At 56.8% G+C, this 23,299-nt stretch overlaps 1 protein-coding gene across 4 annotated transcripts; it reads right to left on the bottom strand.

Moving 5' to 3' along the window:
• Positions 1–1,479: 1,479 nt before the first annotated feature.
• On the bottom strand, positions 1,480–23,121 carry BRD9 (bromodomain containing 9). 4 transcript variants are annotated; one of them, XM_082836352.1, is made up of 17 exons: positions 22,981–23,121; positions 22,136–22,350; positions 21,702–21,834; positions 19,901–19,961; positions 19,321–19,465; positions 17,295–17,405; positions 16,508–16,683; positions 15,207–15,339; positions 13,533–13,608; positions 12,276–12,371; positions 11,698–11,830; positions 9,852–9,963; positions 6,410–6,448; positions 5,235–5,334; positions 3,208–3,375; positions 2,128–2,232; positions 1,480–2,020 (listed from the first exon to the last, which is right to left on the bottom strand). In XM_082836352.1, exons 1-16 carry the CDS (start codon positions 23,030–23,032, stop codon positions 2,132–2,134), a joined length of 1,851 nt encoding a protein of 616 aa, XP_082692478.1. In that variant the 5' UTR covers positions 23,033–23,121; the 3' UTR covers positions 1,480–2,020; positions 2,128–2,131. The 4 variants fall into 4 exon arrangements, with proteins under 4 accessions (XP_082692478.1, XP_082692477.1, XP_082692479.1 ...); XM_082836351.1 differs by having other exon boundaries at positions 1,480–2,017; XM_082836353.1 differs by having other exon boundaries at positions 1,480–2,017; positions 16,508–16,623.
• Positions 23,122–23,299: the final 178 nt, after the last annotated feature.

The raw sequence follows: 23,299 nt of genomic DNA, 5'->3' as shown, positions 1-23,299 counted from the left end.
AGCCAGCTGGGCAGTCACTCTGACCAGGAGCGCCTGCGGGTCTCGGCTGGGATCCCGCCGGTTTCCTTAGGCAGAGGGCCTGGCACGGAGGCCCCAGGCCCCCCAGCTTCATGGCCGCGACACCCCCGGGAGTGGCCTGAGCCCCGGCAGGGTCTGTGGTGAGGGCAGGTCACCTGCAGGGCCCCACTAACACCTGCTACAACATGGATGAGCCTTGAAAACTGTGCTGAGAAAAGCCAGGCCCAACAGGCCGCAGAGTGCACGACTCCACCTGAACACAACGTCTAGGGCAGGGACGTCCGCGGAGACCGAAAGCAGAGTGGTTTCCAAGGGTGGGAGGAGGGGGACCCGGGGGTGGTGGCCAATCGGTACAGGCTTCCTTTCGGGGTGATGGAATGCTCCGGAATTTGAGAGATGGTGGTTTACGAAAACATGGGGGCCTTGGTCAGAGGGCCCTCCTTCCCAGCGGGCGTGCAGCTCCGAGCGGCAAGGCAGGCTCCCCTGTACACCGTGTGCTCCAGACTCCGTCCGGCGAGTGCGGGTCCCTGGGACACCCTGCCGCGTGCACCAAGGCACGGGTCCGGCCTCCTGTGTTCACAGCTGACACGGCCATTGTGGTGGAGACCACGCCCTCAGGGGAGTCTGGGCTCCAGGGACTCATACTGTGTCTCGGCGGCCTTGCCCTCGTGTGCTATATACCCCATGTCACACTGGCGTCTACTGGAGAACTCCGGCTGCGGGCCAGGGAGAGGCCACGCCCGCAGGGCTGCACCGTGGGGACCCCGCCTGGGATGCACAGGGGTCCCGGCCTCCTGAGCCCTGCTGGGGGCAGAGCCCACTGCCATCCCAAGGGTGGAAATCCAGATCCTGCCCCTCCCGGCCTCCCCACAGCTGGGGCGGTGGCTGAGGTGGGGGCTGGGGGGGCCTGCAGGGCAGTGGAGGGCCAGCCACAGGGTTCGGGCCCGGCTCCGCGGCCGGGCTGCAGCCCCGCGTAGGTAGGGAGGACGGCTGCCCTCCAGCCCGCCCCGGGCGTCTGCTCCGTACCAGCCCTGCTGATAAACTCATCTGCTCACAGCAGCCACAGCTGCTCCTGACGCTTCGCCTGTGAGATGCCTTGTCTCCCCTCTCCCCGGTGCTCACGGGGAATCCTCGTCTGTCCAGACAGCGAGGCAGCCAGCCCTGCTCCCTGGCCTCTCGGCCACACGCCTCTCCCAGGACTGACCCTGCCCCGGGACGTAACGGAGGCTCCAGTTTTACGTTTCACGGCGAGGGAACAGAACGGGAAACTGTGCAGGGATGGGCGTGACCCCGGACGTCACTGCGGTGCCAAGAACCGGGCCAGATGCGGAGCAGACCACAGGAGACGGGGCTAGGAAGAAGGGATGCCATCCAGCTCGCATGACGAGGGTTTTTACTAAGTCACGCAAAAGGGGACACCTAGCAGTGCTGTAAATAACTACGCGTAATGGCACCCTTTGTGTATCTTTTTATTAAGACCTGTATTTACATTCTGCAAATACAAACAGGCTTCCAGTAAACACATCCAGAACAAAGAGCGTTTTCGGACACTTAACCCTTCGCCACGGCCAGCAGGACAGGCCAGCTGTCAGCAGGGGGCGCCCCTCTCAGCACAAGGCTCAGAGAACGGGGACGCTGCCCTCACTCCCAGCCCCGACGCGGCCCCCGCCATGACCCGCCTGGGAAACGTGGGGACGTGGGGCACGGGTGGGGCGGGAACGTGTAGGATGCCGCAGGGAACAGAGACAGACGCACCCACGTCTGCCTCCCAAGGGCTTCTCCCAGAGGACGCGGGGCAGACAGGTGCGTCCACACAGGCACAGAGGAGGACTTCACCGCCACCGAGAAGCTCAGAGGCAGACCACAGCAGCTGCCCAGCATCTGGTCACACACCCTTTACGAGTGATCTCCAACTCTTCAGGACGCACAGGACCACTCACAGAAACGCTGCGTCCCAGCGCGGCTAACATGACGACAGACGAGTCACCACCTCCCGGGGCTGCTTCCCGCACGCCAAAGGGGACAAAATGAAAGTTTTCGTCTCATGACAAAAACTCTGTACATACAAATAAAAGCTTACAAAATAAGAAACAACCAAAGGCCACCTACAGGGCTAGCTCTTTGTGGAGGCTGCGGGCTCTGGGGACTGAAGAAACTCGTACGGGTCGTGGGTCCCCTCGGGCTGCTCCCCAGCACTGAGGCGAGAAGGGCTTCCTGCAATCACGGGAGAGAAGGGACGTGTCACCCCAGGGTCTGCCACACGCACGCAGCTCACGACCCTCCTTCAGGGGCATCGCTGCTCCACGGGACAACTTTAAAAGCTACAAATGCACGTGTGCTGAACACGAACGTCCGCGTGGCTGCAGTCAGCTGAGCCCGGGCCTCAGCCCCGAGCCGTGGCTCCCAGGGATGGGCCACCCGATGGCCCCAGAAAGGGGGCCCCGAGCCTCCACGCAGCAGGGCTGCTGCTTCTGCAGGAAGGCAGGCTCCTCGGCCGGGGGCCTCAGACAATCCCACGCTCCGGAGGAGCCCCAGTGTCACCCTGAGTCCACCAGGACCTTGGGGCCCTCATATCTGGAGCTGCCCCAGGGTCACCTGGAACCTCCTTCACATGCCTTTATCACAAGGTTTACGGGACCAAAATGCTGGTCCTTAAGACAGTTTTAGCCAAACCTCTACAGGTGATCACTCATCGCCCCCTCCCCCGAACGCCAAGCTCTGTTACATCCAAAGAGTAACTCGGTGTCTGTATCTGGGAACTGAAACAGCAGGGTGAGGACTCATCTAGCACCATCAAGCGGCCAGGAGACGCACTGTCCGGGCGGGGCCCCGACACACCCACCCACCCTCACTGGTTCACCAGGGGACTCCCAGGCCAGGCAAGGTCCTGTGCTCTCCCCACACGAGGGTCCTGCAGGAACACACTTGTCCACACGGGGCTTCAGGACCACAAGTAGGAACAGCAGAAAGAAAGCAACGTTCCCAATCCCTCACTCTGGAGGCTGGCAGGTCCACGGCCGGGGGCTCCTCCTGACACGGGACCTGCAGCACCTTCCGGCCAAGCCCCCAGATCCCTAGACTGAGTCCCACCCAAAGCCTTCACCTCAGTGCAGCCGCCTGGCCCGGGAACCCCAGGGGCCAGGGCCCTCCCAGCCGCGGCCCACGCCACTCTGCACGAGGCGGCCTCACCCAGGTGGCGTTGGTCCCTGTCAGAGGCGTTGGACAGGGAGCTGAGGTTGGAGGACGGCCGGGAGCCCCCACGCTCTGCCTGCGCCTCCTGCAGGTCCTGAAGGAGCTTCGTGGTCTCGTCCAGGCTCAGGTGGCCGTCGTCGTGGTCCAGCTCCTTCTTCACTTTCCCTGCACACACAGGACGATGGGATGTGGAGGCCGGCCAGCCCGTCCACCCGCAGCCACGCTCGCTCGTCACCACACGCACCAAGGACGACAAACGCCTGGCCGAGCCTGCCCTGCGCCAGTGTGAGGGTGGCCTCTTGGGGGGTCAAGAGCCGCACACATGCTGTGGTCACCTGCGGCCCAAGCCCCCCGAAGGGCGTGGCCTAATGGTGGGACCACGTCCGCCCTGCACTGACCTGGCTCTGTACCCTAAGACGGCCTAAGAAAAACCTGGACAGGGCCCGACGCTCCAAGCTGCCTAACGACCATCGGAACAGCGCCCGGCACGTGCAAAGGCGCCGACTAAATCCAGCGCATCCCACCAGCCACGCACATGCAGGCAGAGAAACAGGGACACGCAGCCCCACCGGGGGAGAGCCCTGCGAGTGAGATGCGGGGACAGAGATTAGGAACACGCACCGCGTGTTCCAAAGGCAAAGGACACGTGACCGGAGGCAAGAGGGGGACGACGCAGGAAAAGTCGGTGGAGCTTCTGGGGGTGAAAAGAATGGCAGCTACGGCGAGCCCAGGAGACTGAAGGGCGCCCAGCGCCCCCAGGACTCCGCCTGCCACGGCCCGAAACCAAGCAGAGAGAAGACCAAAGGCAGGTGGGCAGAGTCGGGCTCAGGAGGGTGCTGAAGAACTACAGCCAGACTCCCCACATTCAGCTCCAAACCCCCAGGCCCAACGACGAAACGCAACCCGTGAAGAATAAACCTAAAGGAGAACCAACCAGGGCTGCTGTAACCAAACTACCACAACCAGGTAAAGTGGAGAAAGCCTTAGACTCCGCGAGAGGAAAGAGAACAGCTGGTCAGAAGCCAGACCGGCCCCTGGCTGGCTCCCACCGCCTGAGTGACTGAGGGGGCGCCGTGCCAGACCGTCTGGGCCACGGTGTGCTTTGTCCTGGGCCCCTGCCTTCCTGCTGGGCGTCTGGGGCCGGGGCTGGGCCAAGCAGAGGGTGCCAGTCGTCACAGCTCCGGCCAGGGGCTCGTGGGAAGGGCGCTGGCAGCTGGGCCGGGTCTCTCGCAGCAACACCCCCCCAGGCCCCTCCGAGTCCTGGGGTCCTAAGGAATCACACCTGGGGGTGTCCTGGGGACCCCTGAACCGCTGGGAAACCAGCACACAGCCAGACGGCAGGCTGGAGCGCAGTCCTATCCACAACCACGCTGAACACCAAGGGTCTGACGCGCTTCAACCAGAAGCAGGGCCTGCCAGGCTGCGTGACGGAGCAAGGCTGCCTGACACCCTTCACGACAGGGTGACGAGGTCCGCTTCCAACAGCAGGCGGGGCCCGGACCCAGCCCCCAGCCGCAGGCCAGGCCATTCCTGCTGGGGCTCTTCTGGGGCTCCAGGGCGGTCAGCAGCACCTCTGGCCTCTGTCTACTTGAGGCCAGAAGCACCAGGTCCCAAGTGTGAGGCCAAAGACGTCTCCAGAGGCTGCCACAGGTCCCCTGGGGGAACTGCCCTGGGCGAGACCACCGAGGGGATGCACAGTGCGTCCAGCAGGTCTGAAGGGGGAGGGGAGGAGATGCACCATGAAAACCACTGGCCACGAGGGGCTGGGAGGGCCTCGTCTGCACACAAGAGCCGACGGGAGCACAGAGGCATCCTCCCCGATGGGGCCAGCCCAGTGGGCACACGTGCACGACGGTGGGGAGCACACCGCTGCACTAAGCGGGGGCGGGACCCCAGCAGACGATTCCCAAGGTGGGCCCCATCTGGAGTCACCTGGGGGGTCCTGAGGATGGGGGTCTTCATCGTGCGGCCAATGGGCAGGGCCGAGCCACCCTGCCCCCCGGGAGGTGCCCGGCACAACCTACCCAGACAGCCGAGCACGGAGATGTCCAGAGAGACGTCTGAGTAGGACTTCATGGCCATGAAGTCCAGGGCGGGGCCACCATCCCCGAGAGGGTCCCCCGCCTGCAGGAGACAAGCGATGTGAGACAGGAAAGGAGAGGCAGCTGACACGGATGTAACGGCCTGCCAGCCACGGGGAGGCCAGGCCTGTCGCGTCGTGTCCACCCCGAAGAGCCCACACCGCAGCCCAGGGGTGAGCTCCCAGTGGATGCCTGTACCTGGACCAGCAATGAAGGCGGCTGGTCTCTGGGGACCTACAGGCGCTGAGGGGACCTGAGAGAGACCCAAGACCTGAAGGGCCAGGCTACCTTCCAGGAACTTAACAGATAACGCGGCAGATTCCAGAGCAGCGCATTCTCTTTCCTTCTCCGGGCTGACCCACGGAGGCCCTGCTGCAGGCCAGAGCGGCCGGGTCCCTGCCCAAGGCAGCCTGCAGCCCATCCCAGCTCCTCGCAGACTGTGTGAGGCCGGCACCCACACGTGTCTGTGTAACCCAGACAGAGACCCGAGCAGAACCCTGGCTGCCCCGTGCACCCAGGGGAGATGCCCTTGGCACCTTCTCCAATTCTGCCCATCCAAGGGCCCCCACCTGACAGGCACCTGACGCTCTGCCCTGGGTGGGCCCCCCGGTCACCAAGGCCAGGTGACCCCTGGAGTCCAGGCCCCCACACCCTGCCCAGAGTCCTGGCATCTCTGCCCACATGGCCGTGTGCAAAGCTGGGGGCCACAAGTGCTCCAAGTCACCCCAGGGCAGGATGAGGAAACCATGGCCGGACCGCCGCGGAGCGTTTCCTCAGAGAGTGCCCGCCCCGGCGCTGGTGAGGCCCCGGGACGCCCCAGCTGACAGCACGTGTCCGCCGGCGAGCCCACCTTCTGGGAGGACCGGAAGACCCCTGCTCACCCTGCGGGCCGCCCCTCCAGCCCGTGAATCCCTCTGTCCAATTTGGAGGAATGTGCTGTGCCCACACCCTCAGTCCAGTCATCACAGTCGGGATGGGGGGACCACCACTTAAGATTCCTCATCAGCAACGTAGCCAGTTTCTAAATAAAATATCTCAACCATTTCAAAGGCCAAACACAACTGTCCTCACGGGAACCCAAACGATTAGGTTTCTACCAACTTGTCCACGAGACGCACCTTTACTTCATCCAGAGGCTTCGTCGGAACGCTTCTCCTCTGCAAAGCAAAAGAGACAAGAACCAGTGTTCCACAACAGTTTTACACAGAACCACTCATCCGGTCGCCCACGCATGAGGTGGACGCGGCTCATCCGCTGCTCCAAGCTGGCCCTCGTGGGGTCGTGCTGCACTGCGAATCACGCGGCCCGTGGGGCCCGGCTCACGAGACCACCCTGGGGTGAGGTGGACACCAAGGAGAGCACCCAAACCTGCGTCTGCATCCCTGGGGGCAGAACACCAACGAGGAAAGTCAGACGTTGGAAAAACAGCCAATGGTTTAACCTGGAAGACGGTTTAACCCAGGAGGTAGAGAGATCCAGAGACCAGCTGGATCCCGACAGAGCACGACGCCTGTGGTACCACCGCCCTCGCAGGGATGGGGCCACAGGCCAGGCACCCTTCTCTCTGGCCTGCTCAGCACCAGGGGAGGGCGCACACTTGACCACCCCTGTGACCGCCACTCTGACCAAGCACAAAGGTTGCACTGAGCCGTGTCCTGTGGCCTGGCAGGAGCACTGTGTGAAACCACCCTAGTTCTGTGGATGAACCTAGAAGGTTACTCAGCCTGCACACTCTCCATCTGCGATCTTTTGCTCAAGATGATGTTTCTGAGACTCGCTTGTGTTAAAAGCTTCACAACTCTTAAGCAGAAAAATAAATACTGCCATTATTTTAACATCTGTTTCCTCACATAAACTTCTGCTGACGTATATATTTCATTAGTGGATGTTATTTATGCTTTGGCACATCTGAAATTATGCCACTCTGAACACAGTTCATTCAGAAAATTGATCAAACTGTTCTTGCCTTCTTTGTCATAAATTGGCCATAAGCGGGTGAGTTTATTGCTGGGCTCTCTATTCTGTTCCACTGATCTGTGTGTCTGTTTTTGTGCCAATACCACACTGTTTTGATTACTCTATCTTTGTAGTACAGTCTAAAGTCTGGGAGTATGATACCTCCAGCTATTCTGTCTCAAGATTGCTTTGGCTATTCGGGGTCTTTCGTGTTTCCATATCAATTTTTAAATTATTTGTTCCAGTTTTGTGAAAAATGCCACTGGTATTTTGATAGGGATTGCACTGAATCTGTGGACTGCCTTGGATAGCATGGCCGTTTTAACCATATTACTTCTTCCAATGCAAGAAAGGACAGTCTGTGCAACAAGTGGTGCTGGGACAATTGGACAGCTACATGTAAAAGAATGAAATCAGAACACTACCTAACACCACATACAAAAATAAACTCAAAATGGATTAAAGACCTAAGTGTAAGACCAGAAACCATAAAACTCCTAGAAAAAAACATAAGCAGAACATTGATATAAATCGTAGCAATAGTTTTGTTTTTGGATCTGTCTCCTAAAGCAAAGAAAATAAAAGCAAAAATAAACAAATGAGACCTAATTAAACTAAAAGCTTTTGCACAGCAAAGGAAACTATAAACAAAACAAAAAGACAACCTACTGAATGGAAAAAATATTTGCAGGTGATATGACCAATAGGGATTAATACCCCAAATACATAAACAGCTCACACAATTCAACATCAGAAAAACAACCCACCCAGTTAAGAAATGGGCAGAAGAATTAAACAGACATTTCTCCAAAGAAGACTTACAGATGGCCAACAGGCACATGAAAAGATGCTCAACGTCGCTAATCATCAGGGAAATGCAAATCAAAACCAAAATGAGATCACCTCACACCTGTCAGAGCGGCTGTCATCAAGTAACAAATGCTGGAGAGGGCATGGAGAAAAGGGAACCCTCCTACACTGTTGGTGGCAATGTACATTGGTGCAGCCACTACGGAAAACAGTATGGAGATTTCTCAAGAAAACTAAAAACAGAACTACCATGTGATCCAGCAATTCCACTTCTGGGTATAGATCCAAAATATATACAAATTCGAAAAGATACGTGCACTCCAATGTTCACAGAAGATTATTTACGTTTGCCAAGACATGGAAGCAACCTAAGTGTCCATCAACAGATGAATGGATAAAAAAGATGTGGTGTATATGGGTGCGTGCATGTGTGTGTGTGCGTATATATATAGATATATATATATATATACACACACACACACATACACACATATACATACAACGAAGTACGACTTAGCCATAAAATAGAACGAAATTTTGCGACTGGCAATAACATGGATGGACTTGGAGGATTTTATGCTACGTGAGGTAAGTCAAAGAAACACAAATACTGTGTGTTATCACTTATATTTGTAACCTAAAAAACAAAACAAACCAGTGAATACAACAAAAAAGAAGCAGACTCACAGATACAGAGAACAAACTAGTGGTAACCAGTGGGGAGAGGGAAGGGGGAGGGGCTAGATAGGGGAGTAAGAGGTACAAACTACTCTGCACAAATAAGCTACAAGGATGTACTGTGCAACACGGGGAATAGAGCCAATATTTTATAGTAACTGGGAATGGAATATAAACTTTAAAAATTGTGAATCACTGTATTATATACCTGAAACTTACATAACATTGCACATCAACTATACTTCAATAAAAAAATGATAAAGAAATAAAAGCACAATCTAGACTTCACACACAAAGAAGAAAAACGATATTTGAAGAAATAAAGGCTGAAAATATTCCGAGTTTGATGGAAACTATACACCGAGAAGCCCAAGAAGCTCACCAAATGTTAAGCAGAATAAAGACAAGAAAAGCACACGAAAAAACACCAAAAGTAAACGGATGTAAGTCAGTTATAGAAACTATAATTTTCAAGTATCTAGAGCAACAGGCAGCACTTTTTCTCCAAATGGCTGGAGAGCAAATATCTGAAGCTTTGTGGTCACGCACGGTCTGTAGCACGTTTTTCTTTTTTTCTTTTAAATCTTCAAAAACTGCAAAAAACATTATTAGCTTATGGGCCCAAATTTGCCAATCCTTGATCTTGACCAAAAAAAGACACATTAAAAACAGAAAACAAAGATAAAAATGACTGCAGACACTTCCTCAGAAACAAAGCGAGTAAGTGACCATTTTAAGTAGAGGCTAAAATGTCACCCTATAATTCCACACCGGGAAGGTGACTTTCAAAAACGAAGGAAAACGAAGACACTTTTCAGATAAAGAAAAAGCTGAGTAAATTCGCAGCCAGCAAATCTGTCCTTTAAGAAACTTCAAAGGAAAGTTTTCAGGATGAAGGAAAGTGACAGCAGATGAAAGAAATGTAGGTCTAGAGAGTGATGGAGAATACCTGCCAGACAGAGAGAAACTCTGTAAATTTCTCGAAAGATAATTGACTAAAGTAAAAACAAAGAATAAATAATAACCAGTGAGGGAGAAACAGCCACCGACCACCTAAAAACAGCACATCCCCTAGCGCCCAGTCTGGCGGGCACAGGAGTGGCCCAGCGCACCCACCTGCCTCAGCTGGAAGAGCATCCGTGAGTGGTCCCCGCCCGTGATCTGGTCCAGGAGGTCATCCACCAGCTTCTTGCTGTAGCTCCCGGCATCCTTCACAAACTCCTGCAGGCTGGGAGGGGCCGCGAGAGAACAGGCTGGAAGCCGCCCTCCGTGCCCACGCCCCATCCTGGCTGCACGCCCCTCAGACACCCCCCCACAGGACAGGCTCTCGCTGAGCGCTACAGCCCTCCAGGTGCAGCGGTTTGGGGAGTGAAGAACAGTCTTCATCAGAGCGGCCCGGGACCCAGAAGAGTTAAAGAGCAAAGTGAAGAACACGTATCCGCATCCCGGTACAGCTCACGCTAGCTTTCACAAAAGCAGCACACTCCTATCTGCGCGTTTTGGATTTAGAAACACAGGGAGACTGAGGAGAGCGTGCTGCGGAGGGCTCCACGCTGGGGAGCGGGGCGGCAGGTACGGGAGCAAGACTCCCCACGTGCACCCTGAGTGTCATTTTGATCTCTGGACCGTGTGAATGCTTGAAAATCCAAAACAAGACGAAACAGCAAATTTGGAAAGGAGGCCGGGAACAGAACCCACAGCCCAAGCCGCAGAGCCAGGCCAAGTCCCAGCAGGGGCCCCGGACTGCAGAGGCCCTCACGTGGGGCAGGGAGGGCCGCGGGCCTGGAGGGTCTCCACCAGGAGCCTTGGGGTGGGGAGCAGGGCTGAGCAGCAGCTCTCCCGGGGGAGAAGGGGCGCTGGCACCGCGAAGGGCGCGGCCTGCTTCCTGGGCTGTTCAGGCGGCCCGGGATCCGTAGGCCTTCCAGGAGCTCGTGGAAGGTCATATATTGAGCTCGCCAGGGGCGAGCTCGTGCCAGCTGCACTTGCTGCCTGAACCATGGGGAGTGGTCCCCCCAGAGCTGAGCCGAGGAGAGGGCCAACCGCTCGGGACACGAGCCTCCCACCTGCAGCTTCCTCCTCGCTTCTTTACCTCCACTTCTGTTTCCGCACAAAAATCAGAGTTAGGTATTCATTTACTGTGTTAGGAGCTAACTGATTTCTTGTTGTGTGCGCTTCAAAGATATTCCATATTCTCTTTGGAATAAAACAAAGATCTGATATGGGAAGACTCTATTTCTCAGAGACTAGCAAAATCGTTACTTTCCCCATAGGAAGCCACGAAAATTCTAAAAGCATGATCCACTTTCACGTTGTCTCAGAAAACAAAAAATACGAAAACAGCCCTATAGAAATGCAATACTCTATCCCTAATTTTAATCACAGCTGGGGCTGAACCGCGTTCCCAAAACTCACACGTTGAGGCCCTGAGCCCCTGTACCTCAGAACGTAACTGTATTTTGAGATGCGGCCTTTAAAATTTAAAGGTGATTAAGTTAAAACCAGGTCTTTGGGGGGGGCCTAACCTTGGTGTCCCCAGAGGAAGGGAGCTCAGGACGCAGACGCGCAGAGGGAAGCCGGGGGAGGGTGCGGGGGACGGCTGTCTGCACGCCGGCGAGAGAGGCCCCGGGAGGAGCTGCCCTGCCCGCACCTGCACCTCGGCTTCCCGCCTCCAGGACTGGAGACCGTGAGTGTGTGCTGTGCGAGCCGCTTTGTTCTGGCGGCCGGAGCCGTCGCGCAGCCACGAGACCCTCTTTAGGACAGCCGCGACCCCGGCTCCCCGTGACGGCGCACGGCCGTCCCACACACGGGCTCCCGTGGCTCCGGCCTGGACCGTCATCACCTCCAAATCCCGACCAAGCGAGTGACCCGAGCTTCAGGGCCGCCTGCGGTGGCCGCGGAGGTCTACTGGAAACAACCCGGCCCCCACCCCAGCCCTGCCCGCAAAGGCCGCGCCGCCGCCCACCTCAGCGCGCACTGCACACCCGTCTCGTCTCCGTAGGCCGAGTACAGCAGCTCCACCTCGTCGCACTTCAAGTCGCCGAACACTGAGTTGTTGTGCGTGGACAGGGCAGTGCTGGCACCGGACAGGAAGGTGACTGGGGGGGCGGGGGAGGGCGGCGTCAGGGCTGCGGGCACACGCGGGCCACGCCCCGCGACCCTGCGCCACCGCCGCTGCGCCTCGCCACGCCCACGCCGCGTCCTCCGAGGACGGGGAGGTCACGCAGGAGCCGCACAAGCCAGGGAGCCCAGCGTGAGCCCCACGCGTCCTCCCGCCCTTCGCGCAGGGTCCCCGCTGCAGGCAGTCTCGCGAGCCCTCCGACAGATGAAGCGTGACAGCTTGTTGGAGGAAACGTAAACCGCACACGCAGGCGGCTGCCACGTGCAGGCCCCGCCCCCCCAGCGGCAGAGGCGGCACCTGCCCACCTGCCCGGTGGGCTCCTGATTCCCAGCACTTCCCGGGACCTGACCTGTAAGATGAGGTTCCAAACCAGGCCCGGACGTGGCGCCCACACGGTGAGCCGGGGGCCCTGGGGCGCTCACCTCTGCTCCTCCGCTCCTCCCTGAAGCCCAGCGCGGTGAAGCCGGGCAGCAGCTTGCTGGACAGCGCGCTCAGGTCCACCGGGTGCGTCTCCTCCTCTGCAAGGGCACCAGGGCCGTGAGCAGGTGACGGAGCCCCCAGCCCCAGGCAGTGATGGGTGCACGCAGGAGGGCGGGCCCGGGGGCTCCCTGTGCCCATCTACAGCCGATCTACCAAGCTGGCTGCCTTTCTCTCGTCTCAGCTGCACCGTGATCTCACCTTAGTGCCCCAGCTCTCATGACGACAGGCCAGCGGTCTGCCCACCACAGGGCAACATAACCTTCCCAAACCCACGCTACCGCTCACCACCTCCGAGAGACCTCGGGCCACGTGTCACAAGAGCAACAGAGCGCCTGAGGGCAATTCCTACGCTGAATTCGCCCTTCAGGCTGCTCACGTGACCTGAGCAGGACCCTTCAAAGCCCCAAGCTGAACCTCAACCTCATGTTCTCTTGCTAAGTGCTGACCAGCTCGCCTGTTCTCTTCTAACGAGAACGTTATGATTCACTCCAACTGAAGGTCAAAAGCAGTGGCCAGCGCCTGTCCCCTCATCCATCGGAGGACACTGAGCGACCCTGCTCATCTTGGCGGTGGCGGGGAAGCACCGAGGGGCACGCTGGGCCGTGAGAGCCGTCCCACATCCACGCAGGTGAGAACAAGGGGGGTGTTTCACCTGCTGCGTGTGTGTGACAAGCCTTTGAGATACTTTTCCAGAAGATGGAAAAGTGTAAAAGTACTTTAAAGACCACAGCCGTGGCCGCACAGGTTGGATGGACCCTCCCTTCAAGGAAGCTCCTGCCTCCTTCGAAAGCTTCCCTGATGCAGCTGCCAGGCAGGTCGTGTGGGGCAGACGCCTGCCTCGTTCTAGCCTCGAGGGCGGGCAGAGCTCAGTGCCCCGGTTCCAACAGAGGAGCCTCAGCTGGGCTGTGAAGCAAACCCAGCTCCCAGGGCCTTGCTGCAGCTTTGGGGAGCGCGACCCCAAGCGCTTGGGGCTTGGGGCCCTTGGTCCGAAAGGTCTGACCAGCATCTCCGGCCCCACTGGACGGCCGCCCGCGGTCCACTGACCACATTTGCGTCCCGCTGTGTGGGAGACTGGACACGCCTTTATCTACACTTCACCACAGCGTCGTGACCAGGGAAAAGGGGCATCTCGGGCAGGCAGTGAGGTGCAAGGTCACTGAACGGGACAGAGGTGAGGGAAGCGCGTGTGAGCCGCCCACCGTCTGCATCCGGCTCGGCCGTGTTGACCACGCTGTAGAGCAGGCTCCCGTCCCCGTTCTTCTTCAGGTAGCCCATCTGCAAGGAAGCACGCCTGAGCGCCCGCTCTCCGGATGGCCCCGGCCCCCTGGCCCAGGGCTCCACCGAGGCACCAACAGAACAGAGGCCTCCGAGGGCGGCCTGAATCCTAAAAGGCCACGAAGTTACTCGTTTCCCTGTGAACAAAGGCCACGTGCACACGTGTGCGATCGCAGAACTTCTGGGATGGGCTCCAAACAGGAGCTTTGAAGACAGAGAGCGAACCCTAGAAACAGCCTTTTCCAGCAGTCAGAGGCCCGAGCACAGCGAGCTGCGTCGGGGCCTGGTCAAGGAGACCCGAGATCCACCTCTGACGCCCGTGGGAACTCATCTCCGTTTGAAAACCAGCCTGCGCGCAAGAGCAGCCCCTGCACAGGCTGTCGGGAGGGCCCAGGAAGGGGAGGCTGCCGTGTGGGTCCGTGTGTGCGAGGGGCCCAGCGTCCGAGCAGGGTGAGTAGGGCACGGGGTAGAGGGGGATGGAGAGGCGACGTAAGTCGGGTTTCTCACGGTGGAACTGTGAAACTGTAAGGGGGAAAAGCAAAGCAGACCCACTGGTGTTGGACGGAATTGAACGTTTCCGTGTGAAAACTCGGTGTTCAGTGAACGTAAACACGGACGTCAGTACAGGCTGTACGGACGGACGGGGCCTTCCTAGCTCTGTCCACCAGGGCCCAGGTCTAGGTCTGGGATGCCGCTCTCTGCTAGGGAACCAGGGCTCCTTAGAGAAATGCTGACTCCAGGGCTGAAAGGCCACAGGAGTGCAGACAAGCGAGCTCAACAGAAAGAACTATCACGTGAGCCACACGGGCAACTTCAAACTTTCTAGAAGGCACGTTGGAAATAAAAAGAAACACGTGGCGTAAAATGTAACGTATTTCATATAAGGCGACACATCCAAATTGTTACCACTTCAAACTACTTTATGTAAAATGTAAATTCCAACGCATGTTTCCCAGACTTAGTACCAAAAAAACAAAGTAAAGCTGTAATACGTCTTTACACAGACTGCACGTTGAAATAAAATTTTAGACATATCACGTCAAACTAAACACTAGGGTTAATCTCATCTGTGTCCTTGCTAATGCGACTACTAGGAGGTTTAAAGCCGCACACGTGTGTGATTCACGCTATTTCTATCGGATGCACGGATGGAGGACACCTTGTGTTTGAGAGAGAAGGTGCTCAGAGGAGGGCAGGGCCCCCTCGTGAGGACCAGCAGCCCTCTGCACAGGCTCACACCTGGGTCACAGACACGTGAGCACACAGGGGAAAGGATTCACCTACAGCGGAGAGTCCTGGCCGGCTTGGCCTCGGCCCGGGGACAGAGGTTAGCGCCCCTGCGGGCAGGCGGCCCGCACACAACCACACCCCTCCTGTCCTTGAGGTGCCCTTGGAGTCCCCCCCTGCCCTCCGGGAGACCGGCCAGCAGGCTACCACGGCCAGTGGGGACGAGGAGCTGACCCCTCCGGTGACAACAGCGCCGCCCGGACACCAGCGGGACTCCGACCACATGCTCATAATGACCGGCTAACCTCTCGCTCGTGACGGCCGTGCCACTGTCCTGGCAGAAACACAGCCATCCCGTTCGGGAGTGCTACCTTGCCACCGGGGACCAGCCGGTTGATCCTGTCCCGGGCCTCGTCGGCCGCGTGCTCCACCAAGGCCAGGACGTGCTCCTCCGCGGTGCTGTCGGTCAGGCTGCAGGCGTTTCCTTCCGGCTCGAACATGCAGCTATGAGGCAGAAACAGGCAGGAGTCAACGGGCCGCACGTGGGCACACTCACCCCTCATCCCCACGGTCCGTCCCTCATGCCACGCCAGGGCGCGGCACAGGGCAGCGCAGAGCGCACTGTAACTCCCTTCCTTCTACTTCCGACGCTTCCGCTAAGACGAGAAAGCACAAGCCAAGCAGATGCTCCACGTTTCTTGTGTCTCGGCTACGCGTTTCGGTCACTTTAAGAGCAACAGGGGCCTCACGGGTTAGTGCCACTCGAGGCGCCAGTAAAAAAGTGACAATCCCACGCGGGGCTGGGGCGCTGGCAGTGAGCCTGGGCTGGAGAGACCCCCAGGACCCAGGGCGCCTAAGACCGCAGAGGCAGAGGAAAAGCGGACTGCCAGCGCCCGAGGGAGGCGCCCCCCACCCCCTCCCGGTGGAAGGCTCTAGAAGCAGAGGCGCTGAGCCCCTGCAAGGAACTGTGGGGCTGGGGTGAGCCCTCCTGGGGCTCTCGAGCCTGCGGAAGGCCCTCGCTCAGGCCCAGGCTCACAGCAACCGGCGCGCGGAGCCCGCCCTCTCGCAGCTGTCTGCCCGAAGCAGCACACGCGCGCAGAGCCTGCAACGGGCAAGCCCAGGTCGCCAATGCGCGTCCTACGCAGGAGGGCATGTCCTGGGAGTGAGGGGTCAGCAAATATTCACAGAGCATGAGTGTGGGAACAGCAGCGACCGGTCAGCAGTGGACACCGCAGAGCCAAACCACACCTGGAACAGAGCGTGTGTGTGGCTGGCCGGCCGGCGGGGGTCCGTCAGAGTGACAGTGACTCTCCTCCAGGACAAGTCACTGTGCACTGGCACGCGGAGAGTGTGGGTCACAGAGCAGAGCCGCGCCCCTCACAACTGACCCCGGGGCTCGGGGTCTTCTGACACTCCCTGCACCCACCGCGGCCACCTCATTCCCAAGGTGGGCAGGGAAGAAGGGTCGCCTCCCTCTGAACACAGGGTCCAGGGCCTGTCCCAGCTGCCTTGAAAGCCCGGGGGCTACAAACATGGCCCTCGGCTTCCAAAGAGCAAACTCTCCCGCCAGCAACGCAGGCAGCCTGCCCACGGCAGCTGCACAGACCCGCGAGGCCCAGCTCGTCACCTGCTCCCCACAGAGCCCTGGCCCCCATGGCGGGCGGTCCTGTACCTGATGACTTCTCTACTCGGCCTTTTGGATTTCTTAGCAGTTTCTACTTGTACGGGCACAACTTCAGGAACAGGCTCCTCGACGGCTGTATCTTCGTTGCCCAAAAGAGCTGCCTGCTGAGAAAAATCCATGTCCTGCATAAACGACATGCTGCGCTTCAAAGCTAACAGCCGCTCCTAGAATCAGAAAGGACAGAGCAGCAGGGACTTTACCTCTCCCTCCGGCCAAGGCACCATGACGATGGGATGGGATGGGTGGCCACAGCCCCACCTGGCCTAACAGCTAAGCTGCCACGGGGTGCGGCACCAAAGGGCGTGCCAATTGGCCGGGAGTGCTCAGAGCTGGCAGGGATGCACCTCACCCATGGGCTGGTCAGGCCCAAGGCACTGGTCCTAGATGCGTGATGCATGCAGCCTGGCTCACGGGAGAGGTCGGGGAAGCCACCTGGGATGCCCGGGATGGCTGTCTGGATTCAGAGAGGCAACCACGTAAAACAAGCCCGCAACGCAGGCTGCGACCCAGTGAGACCAACAGCTCCGGAACTCTGCACCAACCCTACGCGAGACCTGCAGCTGGGGCAGGAGCGGAGAGCAGAGAGCGCCTGCAGGAGAGGGGCGTGGGGGGGGCGGCTGGCTGGGGGGCTGCCCTAGAGCAGAGGGTCCACGCCGTGGCCAGGGGCGGATGGATGGAAGCATGTCAGTCACTGTGAGCTTCTGTTTAGCACAAGGATCGTGGAGGAGGACGCTCACAGCCGAGGCTCCTCGCTCGCTGTTAGAGGGTCCCTTACTTTGCTCATCATCTTAAAGCCCGCGTGGAGGATCTTCTTAGCTAACTTGTAGTACACGGTGTCCGGTCTGTTGTACGTCATTGCATTATCACACATCAGTTTGAAATCTGCCTGAAAAGAAAAAAGAATGCATCAAGTTTGAAACACCACAGATAACAACAAAGAGTTGAGGTTTCTATCAAGAGGCCGGAAGTGGCTGAAACAGAGTGGAAAACAATTTGGCTCTCTAATTCAAGGAGTAACCTTTGTTAATTTATATGAACTTCCACAGATGATTTTCCACTATGGACTACTATTAAGATATTGAGCATATAGTTCCCTGTTCTATGTAGTAAATCCTTGTCGCCTATCTGTTTTTTATATATAATAGTCTGTAACTGTTAGTCCCAAAGTCCAAATTTATGCTCCCCCCCATGCCTGTCCCCTTTGGTAACTGTAAGTTTGTTTTCTATGCCTGTGAGTCTGCTGCTGTCTTGTACATAGACTGTTACATTTTTTACACTCCACAAGTGATGTCATGTAACATTTGTCTCTGACTCACTTCACTAAGTATGATCGTCTCTAGGTTTATCCATGTTGCTGCCAATGGTAATATTTCATTCTTTTTTTATGGCTGAGTAATTAGAGAGTACTTTTTAAAAACTCTGAGAAATTTTCATAATTGTTCATCGGTCTTTACTTGTATGAAAAATATTCCAGTGAGAAGCTTGCCAAAGTGTGTAACTTCTTTCTGAACGTGACACACACATTTCACAGGAGTAAAATGCTGGTTCCCTCTGCTTCCTTCCTGACCCACCCTGTTCCCTCTCTTTGGAAGGAACTCAGACATTAATAGGAACAAAAACCAACAACCAGTTCTTTTAAGCAAAAGCAGAGGGATTAACTGAGAGGTGGGCATGTCCTCTCTCTGGGATTTTTCCGTAGGATTTAAAATTCTGTCTACGGACAGTGACTCTAGTACGATTAGAAAAACATTTTCCCCTAAAATAAAGAAGAGCCTTAGTGAAAAACTTACAATAAAGGTAAATGCTTGGAAATATCAGCATTTTACCACCTAGCCAAATTCCTTAGGGTACACCTGTCACAGGTGAGTCAGACCTCAGGATGGACGACTGCTAACGCAGCATGTACCACCTGGAGTCCTTACCAAGTCACGGTGCCGGTGTCCCCAGGGCTGGGACCGAGGCCATAAAGTCCCTCTGTCACAAGGCCCAACTGTGACAGGCTCAGAACACTCTCTGGAGGACACGTCTTGGCTTTGTCACTGGGTGAGTGACCAAATTAGGGGCCTGCAGGTAGACAGGTCGCCTCTAGGACATGGATTATTATTAACCACCTGCCCACAGGAGTAGTGCCTGACCTTCCTATGAAAACTTTCCTTTTCTCCCACCTTCCCTTTAGTCTGTTGTGCTGTTTCTGCAGGTCAGCAAACCCTTTCAGTAAGTAAGGTCTCCAGTAAATACAAACAGAAAAGCCAAGCTTTTCCGAAGTTAACGGAACCTAAAAAACCTAAAGCCTTTTTCTAAGTGACATTATTGTCAATGTTGTCAAGCATTTGTTTTGATCTTCCCCCAAACCTGAAAGCCAATAAGCAATTTTTCCCTTTCACAGCCAGTGCTGAGAAACAGGGAGTTAGGAACAGAGTCGTCAGGAGACGTGAAGATCTGTTATCCTAAAAAATTTAAACTCCCGGTTACTAAGATAAGGAAAATTATGTTTCTAAAAATACCCATTCTGGGGCCAGGTCAAAACGAACACATCCTCGCTTGACCCAACATGTCCGTTTACGCAAAAACAGTAACTTAAAAAGAAACACGTCTACTAGCACGCAACATACAGGCCAGCTTCTAGACCAAAATACTGAGAAAAGTACAACCAGCCCCTATGCTGGCGAAACGTCAACCCAACGTAGAAGCACCCACGAAAACTTGGAACTGGAAACAACCTAAGATGTACGCAGCGTCTACTGCACATGAAGACACATGGAGCCTCCTAACAATTACTTCAGGAGCTGAAGTGAATTTACCTTAAATTCCGTGACTGACTTGTATTCGTTAGCTACAATTTTGTCTCTCATTGTGCCAAAATCCATCGGGTGTTTTATTATCATTGAGTATCCAGGAGCAATTGCATCCGTGACAGGGAAAGCAAAGAACCCATGAGGATCTTTTCTGAAAACACAGACATGTTTGTTTAAACTGGAAACCCTGAGATCTAAATTTCTAAACAAAACCCCTCCCAGTTAAAAATCGGACACAATTAACCAGATTTTAAGATTTGTTTCTTAGAAATACCAAATAAAATTCATGCTCTTTAAAATGTGGTATTTTGGATACACTGAAAATTCCCAAACTACCATCCCGGCTCCTGCCATGACTCTACATCAGGGAGTCTGGCGCCCGGTGCAGACTCAGAGGAGATGAAGGAGGTGTTCTGGAGCCCTCCCAGCTCTGCTCCCACATGGCAGTGCCCCACCGCCCCGACTGAGCGCTACCCAGTGAAGGTGAAGGGCCTGCTTTACAGGTGGCAGGGGTGAGGCAAGAACACCAGAGAGAGAAGACACCTCAGATGTCCCCTAGCACAAACCCTTTAGAAAAGCTCTTTACCTCTGGAGCTGGCGGAGGAAATGCTCTAGTAGTTGCTGAATAGGCGTGCTCTCATTTTCAGCTGACGATTTCAAAAGTAAAAAAATAAAATTGAACAAAAGGATTTTCGTATCACTTCACCAGAAAGCAAACTCCCATTTCGTAATATTTATCTATTTCTTGTTCTACAATGTTTGGGGTTCAAATGAGAACTGGATATAAAGATAAGCAGGGGGCTTCCCTGGTGGCGCAGTGGTTGAGAGTCCGCCTGCCGATGCAGGGGACACGGGTTCGTGCCCCGGTCCGGGAAGATCCCACATGCCGTGGAGCGGCTGGGCCCGTGAGCCATGGCCGCTGAGCCAGCACTCCGCAGTGGGAGAGGCCACAACAGTGAGAGGGCCGCATATCACAAAAAAAAAAAAAAAAAAAAAAAAAAGATAAGCAGATCCCGCAAAGCTCAGCAGGGTGAAAAAGGGCACCCACAGCACTGGTCCCCTAAACCCCTCAGACTGCCAACACCCCTCTCTAACAGTGATGTAGAGCCGTCACTCATCACCCTGTCTCCAGCCCCCATCACTCCTGGGCCTGGGACATTCCACACAAGGTATGAAGCAGCAGACGACGGCTCTGGACATAGAAGCTGACCCTGCATGCACCGATATCATTGTACTTGATATCGTTTACGGGCCTAAACTTCTGGGCACGCCTCTGTTTATCTGTAAAACGGGGATAAAAATGAGAGTTCCCGTGAGGACTCCAATTGTTAACCACGTCTCTGGGCCCACAGCGTGAAAAACACGGTTTTCAGGGAATGTGAACGCAGATGTCGGTACAGGCTTCCTTCCGCAAGAGTATGTATTAAATGGTCCTCCCTAGCTTTGTCCCCCAAGGCCCACACCCAGCGCCCAGATCTGGCATTCTGAATGCTGTTCTCCACCAAGCAACCAGGGCTCCTTGGGGAAATGGCTCACTTCTGGGCTGAAGGGCAACACGAGTGCAGACCTGCGGGTCCCAAGAGTGACGCTCTTGAGAGTGATCAGGACAGGTCCAAGAGAGCATCGTCTGGTCGGGAGTTTTTCAGGTACACCGGGGCAGGTGCTAAACGTATGATCTCCAACAGGCCGTTGGGCAGATTAAGCCAGCAAGTACTAGTAACTGTAGTAACTTCAGGCGCGTTCATCTGAGGCACTGATGCTCTGTGCCTGACCTTCTCTGCTCCACAGCAGGCCCAAGGGCCCTGAGTCCTACCTGCTCCCTACAGCAATGACTCCCGCAGGAGAGGGTGTTGCCAGGAAGCAGCAACCCCACACTGCAATACAGTACCTCCCCTGCCCCCACCCCGGCAACTCAAAGGTGGCCAGACCCCAAGCCAAGGAAGAAACACCTGCAGGACAAACCCGCCTCCAGTCCAGCACCTCCTGACAACCTGACAGCCTCTGAGGGAAGCGACCACGCACAAATCAGAGCGTCCCGAGCACTCCAGAAGCCTTCCTCTGCTGCAGCCAGCATAGCTCCCAGGGGGAATGATGTCCTGAATAACTGATACCAGCACTAGCCTCCTCCCGTCCACAATGAGCTTCTCATTAGCTCCTGGGCTTTAAAAAAAAAGGCCAGCAGTGGTGGGCCAAGCCCTGCTCTAGGAGTTCAAGAGGATGGCAAGAACTTTAGGTCCATCCAGCTACTCTGTGTCAGGCCCTGGGAGAGAAAATGCTGTTCCTTCCTTCCTATGCTTCTCCCAAGAGCTGAAGGGCAGATGCCAACCACTAGTTCACAGCGACAAGCTCCGAAGCTCCAGGACGTCTCTGAAAACGCCGCCACTTGCCTGGCTGTGTCCGGCACGCTCGGACAGGCCGGTCGGGGGGCGGCTCCACCTCCACCTTCTTCCCCGGATCAAAGTCGTCCGCCTCTCCCTCTGTGTCACAGTGTTCCTTTTCCCGCTTCCGCTTCTTCTCTTCCTGTGAGGCAGGGTCAAGGCAGCGAGAGCAATGAAGTGCTTGTTAACAGACCTCGCGTTCCTCAGGGAAAGCTAAGAGAGAAAAGCCCTCTTCCAGAGCCCCTTCTTACTCCAGGCCACCACCCTTCAAAGACCCGCCCCCCAGGGGCCAGACAAGAAAAGATGCGCAAACAGCCAAAACTGAAGCAACCGACCTCTGCACGGCGCACCCTACACCCTACGAGAAACAGAACACTCGCTTCCGGAGGCCAGGAAGCCCTCGCTCCACCTGCCCCCCAGGGGTTTTGGCCGCCCTCGCTCACCTTTCGCTTCCTTCTTTCTTCATCGTCAAGGTGCTTCTCCTTCTCCGACTTTTTCTTTTTTTTCTTCTTCTTCTCCTTGTGCCTCTCTCGCTCGTGGTCTGACCTGTCATCGTAGTAACTGGAGTCGTGGCCGGACCCTGAGAGCTCTGTCACTTCACTTCCTCCAACCTTGAGCACCAGCTTCAGGGGCTTCTCCAAAGGCTTGTCTGCATAGTCTGTGGACACGCGGGCGACCTTCACCGTGTGTGCTCAGGGCGCTCAGAGGTGCATACTGCTGCCCTGTCGGCAGCGTGGTGGGCCCAGGGTGGGGTGTCATGGGGAGGACACAGAGGCCCAGGAAGGTGCGGGGATCGGCTAAGCTCAGGTGGACAGCAGGGGAATGCCAAAACCAACAGCGAAAGATGCTGCTGGGGGCAAAGACAGGTGGGGTGCTCCCTCCCTCTCGCCCACAGACATTCTCAGGGGGCTGCAGGGAGATCTCTGGGTCACTGTCAGGGGGGAGGAGCCAGACCACGCCTGGGGCCCAGGCGCACAATCCTCTACCCCCAGGTCCTGGCCTGTGGTCACCCCCTTCCTGTCCTGCAGCAGTCCCCGTGCGGCGTCCCTGACACCGGGACCAGGGGCTGCCGGACCAGGGCACAGGCGGGAAAGGCGGGAGAAGACCTCGGGAAACACGGACGAAGAACCACAGAGGTGCTCAGCGCTTCTCTCCAGGATGCGGCCAGAGCTAGACGGACGCTTGAGAGGCGCGCCCCGGACCCCCGCTCTCGTCCCCGGGATCCCCGCCGCCTCGAACGCCCGCCCGTCCGCCCTCCCGGCGTCACAAAGCGCGTCCGCCGCCTCACCCTCGTACGACGAGCGCCACTCGGCCTTATGCTTCTTGTGCTTCTTGCCCATGGCGACGGCGCCGAGGGCAGCAGCGAGTCCTGCCGCACCGTGGCCGCCGACCCCCGGCCCTGGTTCTCCGCCCGCCTCGCCGCGGAGCTTGCGGGATCGCGCCGGAAGCGGGCGCCGAGACCGGAAGTGACCCGCCCGCCGGCGCCGGCGCTTCCGGGTCAGGGGGCGGGACGCTGCGCGCGGCAAGTTCGAAGCGCGGGCGCGGCGGAGGGCTGAGGCTGCGGCGGTGGCGGCGGCGCGAGACGAGAGGCGGCGGCGGCCGCGGTC

The sequence above is a fragment of the Leucopleurus acutus genome, assembly GCF_964270905.1.
Source record: "Leucopleurus acutus genome assembly, chromosome: 3".
NCBI classification, from domain to species: Eukaryota; Metazoa; Chordata; class Mammalia; order Artiodactyla; family Delphinidae; genus Leucopleurus; species Leucopleurus acutus.
Note: the sequence above shows the minus strand (reverse complement) of the source record. Positions and strands in the feature narration are given on the sequence as shown.

What these genes read in the sequence shown, in the direction of transcription:
- BRD9 (XM_082836352.1), bottom strand. Translation starts at nt 23,032, where the DNA reads ATGGGCAAGAAGCACAAGAAGCATAAGGCCGAGTGGCGCTCGTCGTAC. An exon ending in GGCCGAGCCGGATGCAGACG is followed by an intron (nt 12,372 to 13,532) that starts GTGGGCGGCTCA and finishes GTGCCCTTGCAG; the next exon opens with AGGAGGAGACGCACCCGGTG. An exon ending in CAGGGACCAACGCCACCTGG is followed by an intron (nt 2,233 to 3,207) that starts GTGAGGCCGCCT and finishes CCGTGATTGCAG; the next exon opens with GAAGCCCTTCTCGCCTCAGT.